The sequence below is a fragment of the Chiloscyllium punctatum genome, chromosome 22 (assembly GCF_047496795.1).
Source record: "Chiloscyllium punctatum isolate Juve2018m chromosome 22, sChiPun1.3, whole genome shotgun sequence".
Lineage (NCBI taxonomy): Eukaryota > Metazoa > Chordata > Chondrichthyes > Orectolobiformes > Hemiscylliidae > Chiloscyllium > Chiloscyllium punctatum.
Genome location: NC_092760.1, coordinates 61,034,061 through 61,051,527, shown reverse-complemented (window position 1 = coordinate 61,051,527; position 17,467 = coordinate 61,034,061). Strand labels below are relative to the sequence as shown.

General features: G+C 40.2%; 1 protein-coding gene across 1 annotated transcript in view; it reads left to right on the top strand.

Moving 5' to 3' along the window:
* Window positions 1-17,467, top strand: part of LOC140493891 (inositol 1,4,5-triphosphate receptor associated 2) — a 54,090-nt gene that overhangs the window by 23,602 nt on the left and 13,021 nt on the right. Inside the window, exons 6-9 of the mRNA XM_072592886.1 lie at window positions 1,339-1,392; window positions 6,703-6,861; window positions 13,775-13,892; window positions 15,452-15,502. Coding sequence (XP_072448987.1) covers window positions 1,339-1,392; window positions 6,703-6,861; window positions 13,775-13,892; window positions 15,452-15,502 — 382 coding nt within the window. The remainder of the gene's footprint in view (window positions 1-1,338; window positions 1,393-6,702; window positions 6,862-13,774; window positions 13,893-15,451; window positions 15,503-17,467) is intronic.

The window sequence follows — 17,467 nt, the reverse complement described above, 5'->3', positions numbered from 1 at the left end:
GTGGAGAGAAAGCAGAGTTAAGGTTTTGAGTCCATTGACCTTTCTTCAGGATGATAGTAGTGAGTAAAAGATGATATTTATGCTGATGACAGGGGCTGGGGGAAAAATAGTGAGTGGTTAGAGATGAATCCTGGAAAGAGATAAAATGACAGTTAGGCACACAGAGGGATGGATGATAGTAGGCCAGGGAGAAAGAAAACCTGATAGGGGACCACGAGTGAGTGAAAATGGGTTGGCTGTGCTGAAAGCAGCCCATGTCGTGACAGGGCCTAAGTTGTTGGGATGGTGGGTAAAGGATTGAGATGAAGGTGGTCAGTCTCTAAAATTATTGAACTTGATATTGAGACCTGAAGGCCACAGGGCCCCCAAGTGGAATATGAGATGTTGTTCTTCCACCTTGCGCTGCACCTTACTGGGGCACTGCAGCAGGCCCGAGACAGAAAGATTGGCCAGGGAACATGGTGGTGTGTTGAAGTGGCAGATAACTGAAAGCTCATGTGATTTTTGCAGACAGAATGTAGGTGTTCTGCAAAATAGAATAAAGGATGCCCATTTAAGACAAAGTAAGGAGGAATTTCTTTGCTCTGAGCATTGTGAATCTGTTGATTTCTTTACCACACTGAGCTACTGAGGCTGGGTCATTAAGTACTGTATATTTAAGGCTGACATAGATAGATTCTTAAACCGTAAGATTTATGGGGAAAAGGCAGGAAAGTGGAGATGGAGATTATCAGATCAACCATGATCTTATTGAACAGTGGAGCAGACTCAGTGGGTTAAATGACCTTCTCCTGCCCCTTTTTCCTATGTTTACATGGTTTTAAGAAGCATATGCAGCATCCAGCATCTGCAGTCCTCACTTTCTCCTAGATGGTTTTAAGATGGCCATTCAATCTAACATACCTATGCTGAGTCTTTCAAAGAATTACCTCATTACCTAATTAGTTCCACATCCCCAGCATTTTCCCTATATTTCTGCAAATTTTTCCCCTTCAGGTAGTTAATTGGTTCCCTCTAAAAGTTACTATTAAATCTACTTGCAGGTAGCACATTCCAGATAATATGCAAAAATAATCCTTTTTATCTCCCACTGGTGTGTTTATCAATTATTTCAAGTCTATTCCTTAGGTTACTGACCCTCCTGCTACTGGAAACAATCCTTCATAATTCAATCTATCAAAGCCATTCAAGATTTAGATCACCTTTAACATTTTCCCCAAATATATTCTAATTGTCACAGCTTACTGTTTATAACATTATTATTTCACGGATCTCATTTTAATGTGTTTTTCATTTTCTATCTTGCTTACTCAGTGATCATTTGTCCTGTTTTTGCAGATACTTTCAAAGTGACCAAAAATTTACCATGAGAACAGGATCCTTTTCCAACAGGTGAGAAAGTAGATGGATGTTTGAGATCAGCTCATTCTGTATTTGATACAGTATAGGATGCATCTTGTAGATAGGGTGGATTGGGAATATCTATCTCTCTTGCCCATGGCAATGGAGAAGATTCCCATGTTCAGGCGTTTGAGCCTGGCTGGGAAGATGGAAACTACTTGACCTTCCAGGATGGGGACAGTTGTATTTTTCAGAGTATAGGCTCTGAACATCTTTACTTGAGACATATGTCTTGTCAATGCTGCAAATTCTTTGCAATGATAACACTAGGAAGAGGCCTGCCAAAAAGTCACAGCAGTGAAAATGACACAATTGGTGGCTAATTCTTTGCCTCATCTGGCAGCTGTGAGATAGTTCAAGTCTGCAACAAATTGCAGGGCTATATGTATCTCAAAGAACCAGACAATACTCCTGACTAGCAGAAAGTGAGGACTGCAGATGCTAGAGAGTCAGAGTCAAAACGTGTGGTGCTGGAAAAGCACAGCAAGTCAGGCAGCATCCGAGGAGCAAGCGAGTCAACGTTTTGGGCATAAGCCCTACATCAGGAATGTGAATACTCCTATCTGTCTGACTTTTTAGTATTTATTACACTTGTGTTTCAGACCATCTGATGCCAATATCAAGACAGGCTCTTTCCTATGGTTTGCGAAAATACTTTTATGAAAATCTGTTATAGTTTTTAGATTCAGATCAGGTTCATGTGCATTGTAGGAAAAACATAGACTCATGGTAAGAAAAAATTGAATCATTAATGTTGTTTTTTTTCCACTATTGAGATATATGAATTTGCTCACTCGGAAAGTGCGCTTTTATTGCTTATTCATATTTTCACTGAGAAGTTTAGCTCTCTTCCTAACTTCCTTAATTAACTTGTCAAAATTTAATTATGGTGTTAAAACTTTTAGAGAAACAATAGTAGTCTTGCACCAGAAGACTAGGAATTTTCAGAACCCCGCAAATGACTGAAAATTAGAATATGGTAAAAATTAGAATATGAGAGCAAACTAGCAAGAAACATAAAAACAGACAACAAGAGCCTCTGCAAGTTTATTAAAAGGAAGTGAGTAACTAAAGTAAACGTTGGTTCATTAGAAAATGAGACCGGTGTATCAATAATGGGAAAAAGGAAACAGAAGAGAATTTGAGCAAGTACTTCGTGGAAATGGTGAAAGACACAATAGCTTTCCAAGAATAGTCAAATATTAAAGGCTATAGGCATAGTGAAACTTTAAAATAATCTCAATTGCGAGAGAAAAAGAGCAAGGAAAATGAATGGGGCTAAAGACTGATCGGTCCATTGGACTTGATGGTGTGAATCTCAGGGTCTTAAAAGAAGTGACTTCAGAGATAATTGATGCTTTGGCGTAATCTTCCAAAATTCCTTAGATCCTGGAAAGGTCTAAGTGAATTGGAAAACTGCAAAGGTAATGCCCGAGACAAAAGAGAAGGAAGACTGAAGCAGAAAACTAAAGGCTGGTTAGCCTAATATCTATCAATTGGAAAATTCTTAAATCAAATACTAAGGAAAAAAGTCAGAAGTTTTAGTAAATCATGAAAGGTGGCAGTTCAATGTGTGGTTTCTGAGGAAGTGGTGGATGTAAGCACAGTTATGACATTTGAGACCTTTAGATAAGTATATGAATAGGAAAGGTTTGGAAGGATTTAGGCCAGGAGCAGGCACATGAGGCTAGTTTAATTTAGGATGATGTTCAGTGTGGACTGGTTGGACCAAAGGGTCTGTTACTGAGTTGTATGGCTCTATGAAACAATCAAACAGAATGAGAATTTAGAAGGATTACTTATGAAATGTACAAAGGAATATAGAGAGGTTAAGGAAGTGAGCAAAAAAATTATCAAATGGAGAATGATGTAATTCTCCACTTTGTTAGGAAGAATAGTGATGAAGAATATTATTTAAGTGGAGAGAGACTGCTGTCTGCTGTGGAAAAGAACTTGGTTTCTTCATACACAAATTACAAAAAGTTAGCATGCCGTTAGAGCAAGTAATTAGGATGGCAAATGGAATGTTAACTTTACTGTTTAGGGGATGGAGTATAAAAATGGGAACTTTATATTTACACGTGTACAGGGTTCTGATAACGCTGCACACAGAATACACAGCATTTTTTGTCACTTTATTTGAGGAAAGTTATGATTTCATTGGAGGCATTTCAGAGAAGGTTCAATTAATTATTTCATAGGTGAAAGTTTTGGCTTATGAACAAAAATTGGGCCTGCATTCATTGGAGTTTAGAAGAATGAAAGATTATCTTATTGACAAAGTTAGTGCTGAGGTGATGTCGCTTTTGTGGACAAATCTGGAATGAGAGGGCAATTTCAGAATAAAGGGTCTCCATTTAAGAAAGAAATAGAGAGGAATTTATTTTCCCAGATAACCATTTATTTATGAAGTCCTCCATTCAGAGGGCAGTGGAGGCTGGGTCATTGAATATATTCAAAGCTGAGTTAAACAAATTTTTGAACTGCAAGGGAGTCCTGAGTTATGAATGAACAGGTAGGAAATTGTATTTGAGTCCATGATCAGATCAATCCCAGAGAAGATTGAACAATGAAACGTGCTCAAGGTGCTGAATAGGCTGCTACTGCTCTTGTTATGTTCTTATGTGTATTATATGTTTACATTGGTACAGCTGAGTGTCTCACCAGACACTTAAGCAAGCAGCTTTGAATTGACCAAGTGTGACAATGTGCTCACATATAAACTCAGATTGGGTAAGTATGGAAGATTTTCATTTCAAAAAGACATTGATGAAGTGGTTATGTTTTTAAAAAAGTTCAACAGTTTCTGGATTTGTTTTACTGATTTTAGCTTTCTATTTCCAGATTAATATTCTCAAACTAGTACAGAGGGTTTTGAATTCATGTTCTCTAAATTACTAATCCAGTAGAACAACCATTGCTGTAAAGTAACCACTGCTGTATTCAAAATTATTCAAGAATGCAACCATGATGGACTTCACATAACTGGAGAGATCGTAGAAGATAAGCTTGTTCTGCTAAAGGCAGAAAAGGTTGAAGGATGTTAAATGAAAGAGTTCAAACTTATGTGAGGCTTCAAGAGAGTAAATAAGGGAAAAATTAAGCTGGATTTTCCAACGAGTGGTAATCACTTTCAGATGCTAGTCCACTCCTGCTTTTTTTTCCCATTAAGACAGAGCTCTGCGTTTCTGGCAGGAGATTCTAATCATGGCTCCTTCAGAAATATGGAGTACATCTCACGTCCAACAGATCCATCCACATGCAGGTTAGTTTTGACAAGTCAAACTGTAGTTCCTTTCTCATGACAGTAGTTGCCACACTCTGTGATGTAAATGTCCAGCAGCACAGACTACTTCTTTGATAGCTGCAGTGAAAGATAAAATATGTAAGGCAAATATTTGGTAGGGTGCCAGATGTTAGAGTACTAAGACTCAAGCGGGGTAGGGTTGCCAGTAAGTTATGGAATATTTAGGGCAGTTCGATATGTGTTGGGGATTCAGGTCTGTGGAACAGGATTGTTGTGTTCATCAAGCCGAAAGGTGTGGCAAGTTTCATGGCAGGAGCAGGGGGGATGCTGGGTCCCAGATGTAATTAACAGGGTGGAGAGGAGTTTTGTCAGGCCCTAGAGACAAAGTGGTTGTCAGTACTGGTAGTGGAGTGGTGTACATGGCGGGGTGGGGTTGATGGGCATTGGGGGTTAGAAGGGATGGGCATTGAGGTTGAGTTCCAAGGGGAGGGATGGGTGTCAGGTCCTAGGGGTGTATTGGGTAATGGGTCTGTTTTGGAGGTGGGTACATGTCAGGACCAGGTGTGGGGATGTCAGGCCTGGTGGGATAGGGGTGTCTCTGGCATCAGGGGTGTTGGCTCGCGGGAAGAGAAATATTATATGTTTGAGAGGAGGAAGGAGAGAGGGTTGTTAGTTTCAGTAGCCAGAGTCATGATAAGTCCAGTGGTCAGTGGGATGTTAAGTTTGATGGTGGGAGAAGGGTGTTGGGGAGTTGTGTGGATGGTAAGTGGGAAGGTTGTTTCAGAGTCTAGAATGTGTAAGTAGTCCAGGGGAGGTATATTTGGAGGGGTACATAGTGAGTTAAGTGGCCTTTTTTGTCAACTAGGAGCTAGGTTAGGTTTTTAATCTTCTAACTAGCCCTAGGTAATGATTAACTGTCATGAATTCCTCATAATTTGAATGATTTTAAACAGATTTTATCAAAGGGTTCCGGATGCAGAGGAATTATCCTTCAGAATCTTCAATTTCTTCGGCATTTGTCTCGGAGTCTGTTGGGTAGCACAGTGGCACAATGGTTATCACTGCTGCCTCACAGAGTAAGAGGACGGGGTTCGATTCCACCCTCCAGTGACTGTCTTTATGTATGTATACATCCACAGTCCAAGCATGTGCAGGTTAGGTGGATTGGCTGTGGTGAATGTAAGGTTTGGGGGATAGTATGAGATGCTGTTCAGAGGGTTAGTGTGGACTCAGTGTAGGACTTCTATGACATTGGAATTCTGCAGGGTCTTAACATGCAATTCCTATCTACGCTACAGAAACAATTGACTGACTATTGGGAAAATCTGGGCCACTGTTTCCAGTGGCAACCAGGCCAATAACCAATGGATGCATGCTTAATTGCTAAATTGGTGACTGCCCAAAGAATCACGAGGAAAATGAGGAGAAATTTATTGATGAAGTAAGTTTTTGAGATCTGGAATGCATTGCCTGAAAGGTGTCGTACTAAACCACACTGAAGGAGGCCATTTGGCCAACCTGTGCTAGCTTTTTGAAAAACCTATTGAATTAGTCCCACTGTCCTGCTGTTTCAGTTTATCAACTTCTCAACTACGACCTTTTGAAAGTTACAACTGAATTTGTTTTCACCACCTTTTTAGTTAGTGTACTCCAGATCATCATAGGTTGCTGTGCAAAAAAGAGTTAGCCTCATGTTGCCTCAGATTTTTACATCAATCATGCCAAATCTATGCTGTATTTAATGATTCTTCTACCAGTGGAAATATTTTCTGTTAGTTTCCACCATTTGTGATTTTTTATCACCTTGATCAAATCTGTTCCTAAACTTCTTTGGTCTAAAGCGAATAAATACAACTCTTCCACTCTTGTCATGTAACTGAAATCACTCATTCCTGATGCCATTCAAGTAAATCTTCTCTGGTTGATCTCACTGGAATAGAATCAATGTTTTATAAACCTGAATTGAACAATTTTCTGCAAGTTGTGTTGAGTACTATCTAAGGTCACTCACTGATGCTTTAATTCTATATTTATTTCTCTGCATTTTTTTAAAGAGAAACCAATGAATTAATCAGTGATGTTGCCGATCTGAAATATGCAAATCAGAAGTTACGAGAGCAAAACGCCAGTTTCCAGAAGGCCATGGAGCTATCAGATGAGACAAACTTGCAACTAACAAAGGAACTATCAAAGCTAAAGGGCCAATTGATGAGGTACAACAAGGAAAATACAGTCATAAAGTGATAGAGATGTACAGCATGAAAAGAGACCCTTCGGTTCAACCTGTCCATGCCGACCAGATATCCCAATCCAAACTTGTCCCACCTGGCAGCACCCGACGCATATCCCTCTAAACCCTTCCTATTCATATACCCATCCAAATGCCTCTTAAATTTGCAATTGTACCAACCTCCACCACTTCCTCTGGCAGCTCATTCCTTACACGTACCACCCTCTGCGTGAAAAAATTGCCCCTTAGGTCTCTTGTATATCTTTCCCCTCTCACCCTAAACTTATGTCCTCGAGTTCTGGACTCTCCGACCCCAGGGAAGAGACTTTGCCTATTTACCCTATCCATGCCCCTCATAATTTTGTAAATCACAATAAGGTCACCCCTCAGCCTCCGACGCTCCAGGGAAAACAGTCCCAGCTTAATCAACCTGTCCCTATAGCTCAAATTCTCCAACCCTGGCAACATCCTTGTAAATCTTTCTTGAACTCTTTCAAGTTTCACAACATCTTTCCGATAGGAAGGAAACCAGAATTGCATGCAATATTCCAACAGTGGCCTAACCAATGTCCTGTACAGCTGCAACATGACCTCCCAATTCCTGTACTCAATACTCTGACCAAAAAAGGAAAGCATACCAAATGCCTTCTTCACTATCCTATCTACCTGCGACATCACTTTCAAGGAGCTATGAACCTGCACTCCAAGGTCTCTTTGTTCAGCAACACTCCCTAGGACCTTACCGTTAAGTGTATAAGTCCTGCTAAGATTTGCTTTCCCAAAATGCAGCACCTCGCATTTATCTGAATTAAACTCCATCTGCCACTTCTCAGCCCATTGGCCCATCTGGTCCAGATCCTGTTGTAATCTGAGGTAACCCTCTTCACTGTCCACTACACCTCCAATTTTGGTGTCATCTGCAAACTTACTAACTGTACCTCTTATGCTCGCATCCAAATCATTTATGTAAATGACAAAAAGTAAAGGACCCAGCACCGATCCTTGTGGCACTCCACTGGTCACAGGCCTCCAGTCTGAAAAACAACCCTCCACCACCATCCTCTTCTACCTTTGAGCCAGTTCTGTATCCAAATGGCTAGTTCTCCTTGTATTCCCTGAGACCTAACCTTGCTAGTCAGTCTCCCATGCGGTACTTAGTCGAACAACTTACTGAGGTCCACACAGATTACGACTACTGCTCTGCCCTCATCAATCCTCTTTGTTACTTCTTCAAAAAACTCAAACAAGTTTATGAAACATGATTTCCCATGCACAAAGCCATGTTGACTATCCCTAATCAGTCCTTGCCTTTCCATGTACATTCTGTCCTTCAGGATTCCCTCCAACAACTTGTCCACCACTGACATCAAGCTGACTGGTCTATAGTTCCCTGGCTTGTCCTTATCACCCTTTTTAAACAGTGGCACCATGTTAGCCAACCTCCAGTCTTCTGGCACCTCACCTGTGACTATCTGAGATACAAATATCTCATCAAGAGGCCCAGCAATCACTTCTCTAGCTTCCCACAGAGTTCTAGGGTGCACCTGATCAGGTCCTGGGGATTTATCCACCTTTACCCGTTTCAAGACATCCAGCACTTCCTCCTCTGTGATATGGGCATTTTGCAAGATGTCACCATCTATTTCCCTACATTCTATATCTTCTATATCCTTTTCCACAGTAAATACTGATGCAAAATATTCATTTAATATCTCTCCCATTTTCTGTGGCTCCACACAAAGGCCGCCTTGCTGATCTTTGTGGGTCCCTATTCTCTCCCTAGTTACCCTTTTGTCCTTAATGTATTTGTAAAAACTCTTTGGATTCTCCTTAATTCTATTTGCCAAAGCTATCTAGTGTCCCTTTTTTGCCCTCCTGATTTCCCTCTTAAATACATTCCTACTGTCTTTATCCTCTTCTAAGGATTCATTCGATCTATCATGTCTATACCTTACATATACTTCCTTCTTTTTCTTAACCAAACCCTCAATTTCTTTAGTCATCCAGCATTCCCTATACCTACCAGCCTTCCCTTTCACTCTAACAGGAATATACTTTCTCTGGATTCTCGTTATCTCATTTTAGATTAGATTAGATTAGATTACTTACAGTGTGGAAACAGGCCCTTCGGCCCAACAAGTCCACACCGACCCGCAACCCACCCAGACCCATTCCCCTACATTTACCCCTGCACCTAGCACTACGGGCAATTTAGCATGGCCAATTCACCTAAACTGCACATTTTTGGACTGTGGGAGGAAACCGGAGCACCCGGAGGAAACCCACGCAGACACGGTTGAAGGCTTCCCATTTTCCAGCCGTCCCTTTACCTGCGAACATCTGCCCCAATCAGCTTTCGAAAGTTCTTGCCTAATACCATCAAAATTGGCCGTTCTCCAATTTAGAACTTCAACTTTTATCTATCCTGTTCCATCATTATTTTAAATCTAATAGAATTATGGTTGCTGACCCCAAAGTGCTCCCCCACTGACACCTCAGTCACCTGCCCTACCTTATTTCCCAAGAGTAGGTCAAGTTTTGCACCTTCTCTAGTAGGTACATCCACATACTGAATCAGAAAATTGTCTTGTACACACTTTACAAATTCCTCTCCATCTAACCCTTAACACTATGGCAGTCCCAGTCTATATTTAGAAAGTTAAAATCCCCTACCATAACCACCCTATTATTCTTATAGCTAGCTGAGATCTCCTTACAAGTTTGTTTCTCAATTTCCCTTGGACTATTAGGGGGTCTATAATACAATCCCAATAAGGTTATCATCCCTTTCTTATTTCTTAGTTCCACCCAAATAACTTCCCTGGATGTATTTCCGGTAAATATCCTCCCTCAGCACAGCTGTAATACTATCCCTTATCAAAAATGCCACACTCCTCCTCCTCTCTTGCCTCCCTTTCTATCCTTCCTATAGCATTTGTATCCTGGAACATTAAGCTGTCAGTTCTGCCCATCCCTGAGCCATGTTTCTGTAATTGCTATGATTTCCCAGTCCCATGTTCCTAACCATGCCCTGAGTTCATCTGCCTTCCCTGTTAGGTCCCTTGCATTGAAGTAAATGCAGTTTAATTTATTAGTCCTATCTGGTCCCTGCCTGCCCTGACTGTTTGACTCGCTTCTGTTCTCAACTGTACCAGTCTCAGTTTGATCTCTTTCCTCAGTATCGCCCTGGGTACCACACGCTCCCCCCCCCCCCCCCCCCAAACTTACTAGGTTTGTTTTTATTCTGAAGTTAAAATGAATCTGTATTGGGTTGGAAGTAAGAAAGGAAGATTTTGCATTTCTTTAGTACATATTGTAATGTCTGGGCAACTCAAAGCATTTTACAGCCAAAGAAATGCTTTTGAAGTATAATCACTGGTGCGATGTAAGAAAAATTGCAGCCAATTTATGCATAGTAAGCTCCACACACAGCAATGTGAGAACGACCCATTATTCTGTTATGGTGATGATGACTAAGAGATAATTGTGGGTAGGACAGTGGGGGGATTTCCCCTGCTGCTCAAAACAATGCCACACAATGTTAGAAGTCTGAATGTTATGAGTCTGAGTGGATGGATGGAACTCAATTTAAAGGTTCAGCTAAAAGACAGCTCCAACAGTGTGGTGCCCAGAATTATCAGAGTTGAAAAGTGTGGCACTGGAAAAGCACAGCAGGTCAGGCAGTATCCGAGGAGGAGAGTCAACATTCTGGCATAAGTCCTTCATCAGGAATGTCCTGATGACCACATATCTGATGAAGGGCTTATACCCAAAACATTAACTCTCCTGCTCCTCGGATGCTGCCTGACTGGCTGTGCTTTTCCAGCGTCACACTTTTTGAGTCCAACTCTCCAGCATCTGCAGTCCTCACTTTCTCCTGCCAGAATTATCAGCCAAAATACCAGACTCTAATCTGTGGAATATGGCTTGAATTTGCGACTTTCTGACTTAGAGGCAAGAGTACTTCCTAGTAAACTACAGTTGATACTAACTGAAAAGTAGAACAAAACAGGTTCATCAGTAGCTGAAAGGAGAAAAGACACAATGATGTTTGGTTGAAGTCTCCTTTTTGGCTAGTAACTTTATCAATAAATGTAATACTAAATCTTCCAGTTTACGAAAAGCTCAAGAATGATTCCTGGACTCTTTTGTAATTGTCGATTTATGTGAAGGCAATGGTTCAGATGTCATAACTGAACCCAATACCTTCACAGTAGGCAATGGAAGAATGATCTAAGATCCCGTTACTGGTCAACAATCAAGTATTCTTCTAGAAATGACTATGAGTATTTCCAGACTTTGCTGCATTGTCATCTCTATAGAAACACGAGGAAGTCCATTCAGCCTATTCCACATTCAAATTGATCATGATTTCCTGCAACTTAACTCATCTACATATCTTGGAACTATAACATTTAATGCCCTTATTCAACAAAATCTATGGCCTTTGTTTTGACACAATGAGCAACATCATAGCAAAATGGTGGAATAGTTCAGAAAATGTCAGCAATTTCCTATGTCACAAGTACTGAAGTGGGTTGAGACGTGTGGTGCTGGAAAAGCACAGCAGGTCAGGCAGCATCTGAGGAGCAGGAGAATCGCTGTTTTGAACGTAAGCTCTTTATCAGGAATAGAGGGGAGAAAGGGGCTGAGAGATAAATGTAAGGGTGAGGGTGGGGAAAGGTAGCTGGGAGGGTGATGCAGGTGATGAGTGATAGTGATATGTCAGAGGGAAGGGTGGACCAGTTAGGTGGGAAGGAAGATGGACAGGTAGGACAGTTCAAGAGTTAGAGGGTTGGATCTGGGATGAGGTGGGGGGAGGAGAAATAAGGAAACTGTTGAAGTCGACATTGATGCTCTGTGGTTGGAGGGTCCTAAGGCAGAAGGTGAAGTGTTCTTCTTCCAGTCGTTGGGTGGCTTGGATTTGTGGGGGAGGAGGCCCAGAACTTGCATGTCCTTGGTGAAGTGTGAGGGAGAGTTTTGCCCTCCCCCTGCTCCACATTCCTGAAGGGCTTATGTCCAAAATGTCGATTTTCCTGCTCCTGATTTGCTGCCTGATCTGCTGTGCTTTGAAGTTTGGATTTGATTGTGTAGCAAATTGGTAGCACTTCGGATTTGGATTCAGAGCACCATTGTGGGAGGTAAGGTATTTTGGGTGGAGGTCACGTGTCATTTGGTGGAGGTATGATTTCATTTAGAATTGTTAAACTTTGCATAAATATGTATAAAAGGTACATTAACACATAACTGTCAAGTTCACTAGAACTGCCAATAAAACTGTAAAATTAACTTTGTCAGAAGTATCTTTCAGAGGGACCTGTCAAAAGTATCAAAGCAATATATAAAAGGGAGCTGTTCGAAAGCTGACATCCAGAGGACCTGTCTAACGTGTCAAGGGAACCTGTCAAAGAGAGTTATGAAAAGCATCTATCAATGCATTAAATCCTGTCTTTAATCCCTTTATGTCTCTGAAAAAGATGTCAGGAATATTCAAAAGGTGTTGTCAACATAATCTTGAGGATTTCAATGAGTAGATTATTATTGCACAACTAACTTCGCAATCATCTAATGTAACAATGGGGTACCTGCCATGTTACAGTTTGATTTGAGAGCTTCAGTGGTTATGAACTGTTTGATGTGAGATTCGTTGAGGGGCATTGATTGGCATGGAGAATATATGGGTTGGTGGAGGTGGCATATGTTCAGTTGGAGCATATTGGGACCATGGAGTTTGGAGATCATGGATTGGCTTGGTTAGGTCATAGGGAGTGTGTGGAGAGTGAGAGGAGTTGAGAATTGGAAGGGTATTCCATTTTATATTCTTGCTTTTAAACTTTGGAGACTGTCTGATCTCTGAGTCAGGTTCACCACCAGCCAGCTTCCATTCTGGCAGACTTCTTAATTCACCCTGAGTCCCAATTTCTAATTGCTCCTGCCCACCCCAACCAAACATTTTCTCATTAAGGCAGCCATTTGTAAAGGTTGGATTCTTGGAGCTACTTGTGCATCCGTCTGTGCGCCTGACCCATCCTACCAGCCTCTATTTCAACATTTCCATTTGACCCTCGGCCTAAAGGCTGAGAGGAGATTTGATCAAAGTTTTCAAAATCATCAGCGGGTTGGACAGAGTAGATAGGGAGAAATTGATAAAAAAAAAACAAGAGGGTATAGATTTAAAGAGTTGTGCAAACAAAACAAGGCTGATGCGAGAGAAAAAAAATACTTTACACACAATGAGTATTTAGTTGCATAAACCACACTATCTGGAAATATGGTGAATGCAGATTCAATTGAGGCATTCAAGATGGCATTGGATGATTATTTGGATGGAAATGATGTGCAGGGGTTTATGAAGAAGCCTCAGCAAACTGGCAGTACGTAACAGAACTAGTGCAGGCACAAAGGGCCTTCTGCACCATAACACTTCTTTGATTCTGTAAATAGTTTTTCTGTGGATAAATATACTGTACTTCGCTGTCCTTTTTGCATCCTGACAACTCCTGAGTGATTTAGCTCAAATTTTAAGGTTCTTTCCCCTTGTGTTGGGCTCCTCCACCAGAGTAATTTTTTTTTTTAACTTTCCCAAACTCCTTTGATCATCTCAGTTAGGCCACTCCTTAATCATATGTGAATTCAGGTCAACTTTTATGCAACCTATGCCTTGGTAACTTAGCCTTTTAAGCCCCTGCATCATTCTGTTCAATCTGCACTGCATCCTCTTCAAGGTCAGTGTATCCTTGCTGAAGTACAGAAGATGATACACCTATATTGCATTTATTCATCTAATCCAAAGCTCACACATGAAGGATTTGTGTCCTGGGACTGTAGTGTGAAAATATTTAAAGAAAATAACTTTGGTTTCTTCAAACTCTAACATGGTCTGTTCTAATTTTCAGTTCTCAAAGCTCACTTCGCAGTTTAAAAAGTATGGTGGAAGATTTGGAAGAAGTAAGGACCACAGGAAGAGATGCACAAGAGAAAGTTTGTCAGCTGCAGATACATTGTAAAGAACTGGTATGCACAGAACTGATCTAATATTTGGATTACAGCACAACAAACTGTTCATAATTCAACACAAACCAGTTGTCTTAGACAGGACAAAAAATTTTTTATAAAACGTAACTCATTTTATAAAAATATCTCCTTGCCTTCCCAATGTTTCTTCAGTTGTATGTCACAAAACTTTCCTTAGTCAGATGGTTGTGATTTGTTAGAATTCCCCACCCCAGAATATACTCAATCATTGAGTATATTCAAACCAGAGATAGATAGATTTTTCGGCATTCAGGAATATAGGGATTAGGAGGAAAATTGGGAACTATGATTGAAAATCAGCCTGCGATAGGGCTAGGGTTATGAAACACAGCAGCCTCAGGGTCGTTTCGCATACCCCTACTCACGGATTTTATTTTATCTCTATCTCAAATGTGTGTCATCTGATTACTGACCCTTCTTCACCAGAAGTAACTTCTCCCCATCCATTCCATCAAAGGTCCTCAAAATTCCTCAGAAATTGTCTTCACTCTACACATAACTGAAGACCCTCATCATTTCACTCACTGTGTGAGTGAGCTTCATTAGTTAAATAGTAAGCACTACTATTGGCAATATTTTCTCTATCCTGTCACAAAGGCTTATATCCTTTTTAATATGATTTTCCAATAGGTTGGTTGAGTAATTAAAAGATGAGTGTAGAGTATCTTGTATTCTGAATATAGCCATAGATTTCCACCTGGATACTGAATAAAATCCAAGACTTTATTGGCCCAACTTCTTTGTATGAATATTTAATTCTCAAGAGTATAGGCATTGCACAGCCAATGTTTATTGCCTTGGAGCTGTTTAGTTTGAACTGTTACAATCAGTGTGATGTATGTGTATCCTTGGAAGGGAAAATTCACATTTTGATCTACTATTAGGGAATTAATGCCAATATAGTTTCTGATCAGAATGATGTGTGGCTTGGAAGACAACCTACAAATGGTGATGTTCCTATACTTCTTCTACACCTATTATTATTCAAGGTAGAGAGGTGCTGCTGAAGAATACTTGGCAAGGTGTTGCAATTTGTCTCACATAGTATGTACTCCTTCCTTTGTGCGTTAATGGTGGAGGCAGTGAATGTATAAAGTGGGGTGGAGTTCCAATCAAGCAAACTATATAATTCAGGATGATGCCAAGCTTCTTGAGAATGTGCAAGAGCTGCACTCATCCAGGCAATTAGAGATTATTCCATCATTCCTGACTTGAACCTTGTAAATGGTGCTTAAGCTTTGTGGAGTCAGGAAGTGAGTTACTTACTCCACAATTCCCAGCCTGTGACCTGCTTATGCAGCCATTGCATTCATGTGTCTGGTCCAGTTACATTTCTGGTCAGTGATAAATTGCTGCCCATTCCTGTTGTGGGATTCAGTAATAATATTGTTATTGATTATTATATGTCACTTTGCAGTCCAAGACTGAATTTTGTCCAGATCTTTTTGGATGCAATAATGGACTGCTTTGTTACCTGAGGATTTTTGATAGTTCATTTTCTCTGTAATGTAACTGAAACTTGATTTGTTTCTGTGTAGAAGAAGGAAAATGAAGTACTTGTTGCACAGCTGTGGGCAGTTTTTGAAAAGGTAGGTACAGTTTCTGTATCTGTTTACAAGGATCATAAAAACAATTTGATGGTATCAAAGCAAATCACCATTAATTAATCTTCTGATTAGTGAAAAATATTCAATATTATATACCAGAAATGGATATAAATTCCTGCGGCTCATCAAAAAATTATGTTCCTTAAATACTTCCATTCAGCTCTCATTCCTGAGCTCACTGACCCATGTTAGTTCCCCGTTCATCAAAGCTTAACATTTAAAATTCTCAATATTCAAAGGACATCTTGACAGATACATGAATATGCAGGGTATAGAGGGATGAGGACAGAAGACTGAAGGGCCTGTTCCTGTGCTGTCGGTTTTTTGTTCATCCGTGTTTTAAAATTCATCCATGACTTCTCAGTTTATGTAACTTCCTTAGTTCTTTCCACCCCCCCCAAGATCTCTGAGTTCCTTCAGTTCCCTTCTGTGTATTCTTGACTTTGATTGCTTAATTGATGGCTGCTGCACTTTACCTATCTGGCTCAAAGCTATGGAATTCCTTCTACAAACCTCTCTGCTACTTCACTTCTCTCTCTTTCTTTAAGTATCTCCTTAAAAATTACTTTGACTAACCATTTGGGCATTTTCTCTGATATCTCCTTTTAACTTGGTGTCAAATTTGTTTGGTAATGCTCTTGTGGAGTGCCTTGAGAATGTTGTCTACATTAAAGCTGCTAAAGAAATGCAAATTCTTGTTGTCAATTATTTGAGATATTTGGTATAATGGAGAATGTCTATCTGTGTGTGGTTAGGAATGATACGCAAAAAAGATTCACCACACACTGAATGAAAAAAATCCTCAACATCTCAGTCCTAAATCATCTGTCCCTTATCCTAAGAATATGTCCCCTGGTTCTGAAGGCACCAGCCATCGGAAACATCCAATCTTAATCCACTCTGCACATACTGTGAGAATTTTGTAATTTTCAACGAGATCATCTCTCAAAACTTTAGAGAATGCAGAGTTACTCTCGCCCTCCTCAAAAAACTATCCCACCATCCCAACAATTAATTTGGTGAATTTATGTTGTACTCCCTGTATGTTAAGTATATCCTTCATTTGATAAGGAGAGCAAAACTGCACACAGTACTCCAGTGCTCTATACAAAGCAGCAAAACATCTTTACTTATGTATTCAAATATCCTTAAAGTGAATGCCAACATATATTTCTCATTGTTTACTGCAATTACATGAAGCATTTAATGACACATGGAGAAGGACATCCAGATTCCGTTACCTGTTCTCTCCATTTAAGATTTACCCTTCCTTTCTGTTTTTGTGTCTAACTTTATACTTCTTTATATTATGTTCCATCTGTCATGTTCTGGCCCATTCACTTAGCCTATCTAAATGTTATTGTTTAGGCACCTGCACAACTTGCATTGTTACCCAGTTTGGTGTCACCAGTAAATGTGGAAATATTACAATTGGTCCCCACATCCAAAACATCTGCAGACATACCACTGGCCCTGTGGTTCTTCTGCCTGCCATCTGGAGTGTGATCTTTTTATACCTACTCTCTGCTTCTATTAACTATTTTTTGTTAATCAATGCTGGTTTATTTACCTTCAGTTCTATGTACTCTAATTTTAATAACTAACTTCCTATATAGACTTCATTAAAAACATTCTGAAAATCCAAACATGCCATATCTTGTTCTCCTTTGTCTATGCCACAAGTGACATCCTCAAGAACCTCATAAGCTTTTAACCATGATTTCCCCTTCATCTTGACTCTGCCCAATATTGCCATTCTTATCTAAATGTTCAGTCATATGCTTTACAATAGATTATAACATTTTCCTATCACCGATCAAGCTAATGGGTCTATAGTTCTACACTGTCCTCATCCTCCCTTCTTGAAGTGAAATTGCTGTCTCCCAGTCAGTATGAACTTTTTCAGAATCTATAGAGTTACAAAGGAGACACACCAATTCATCCACT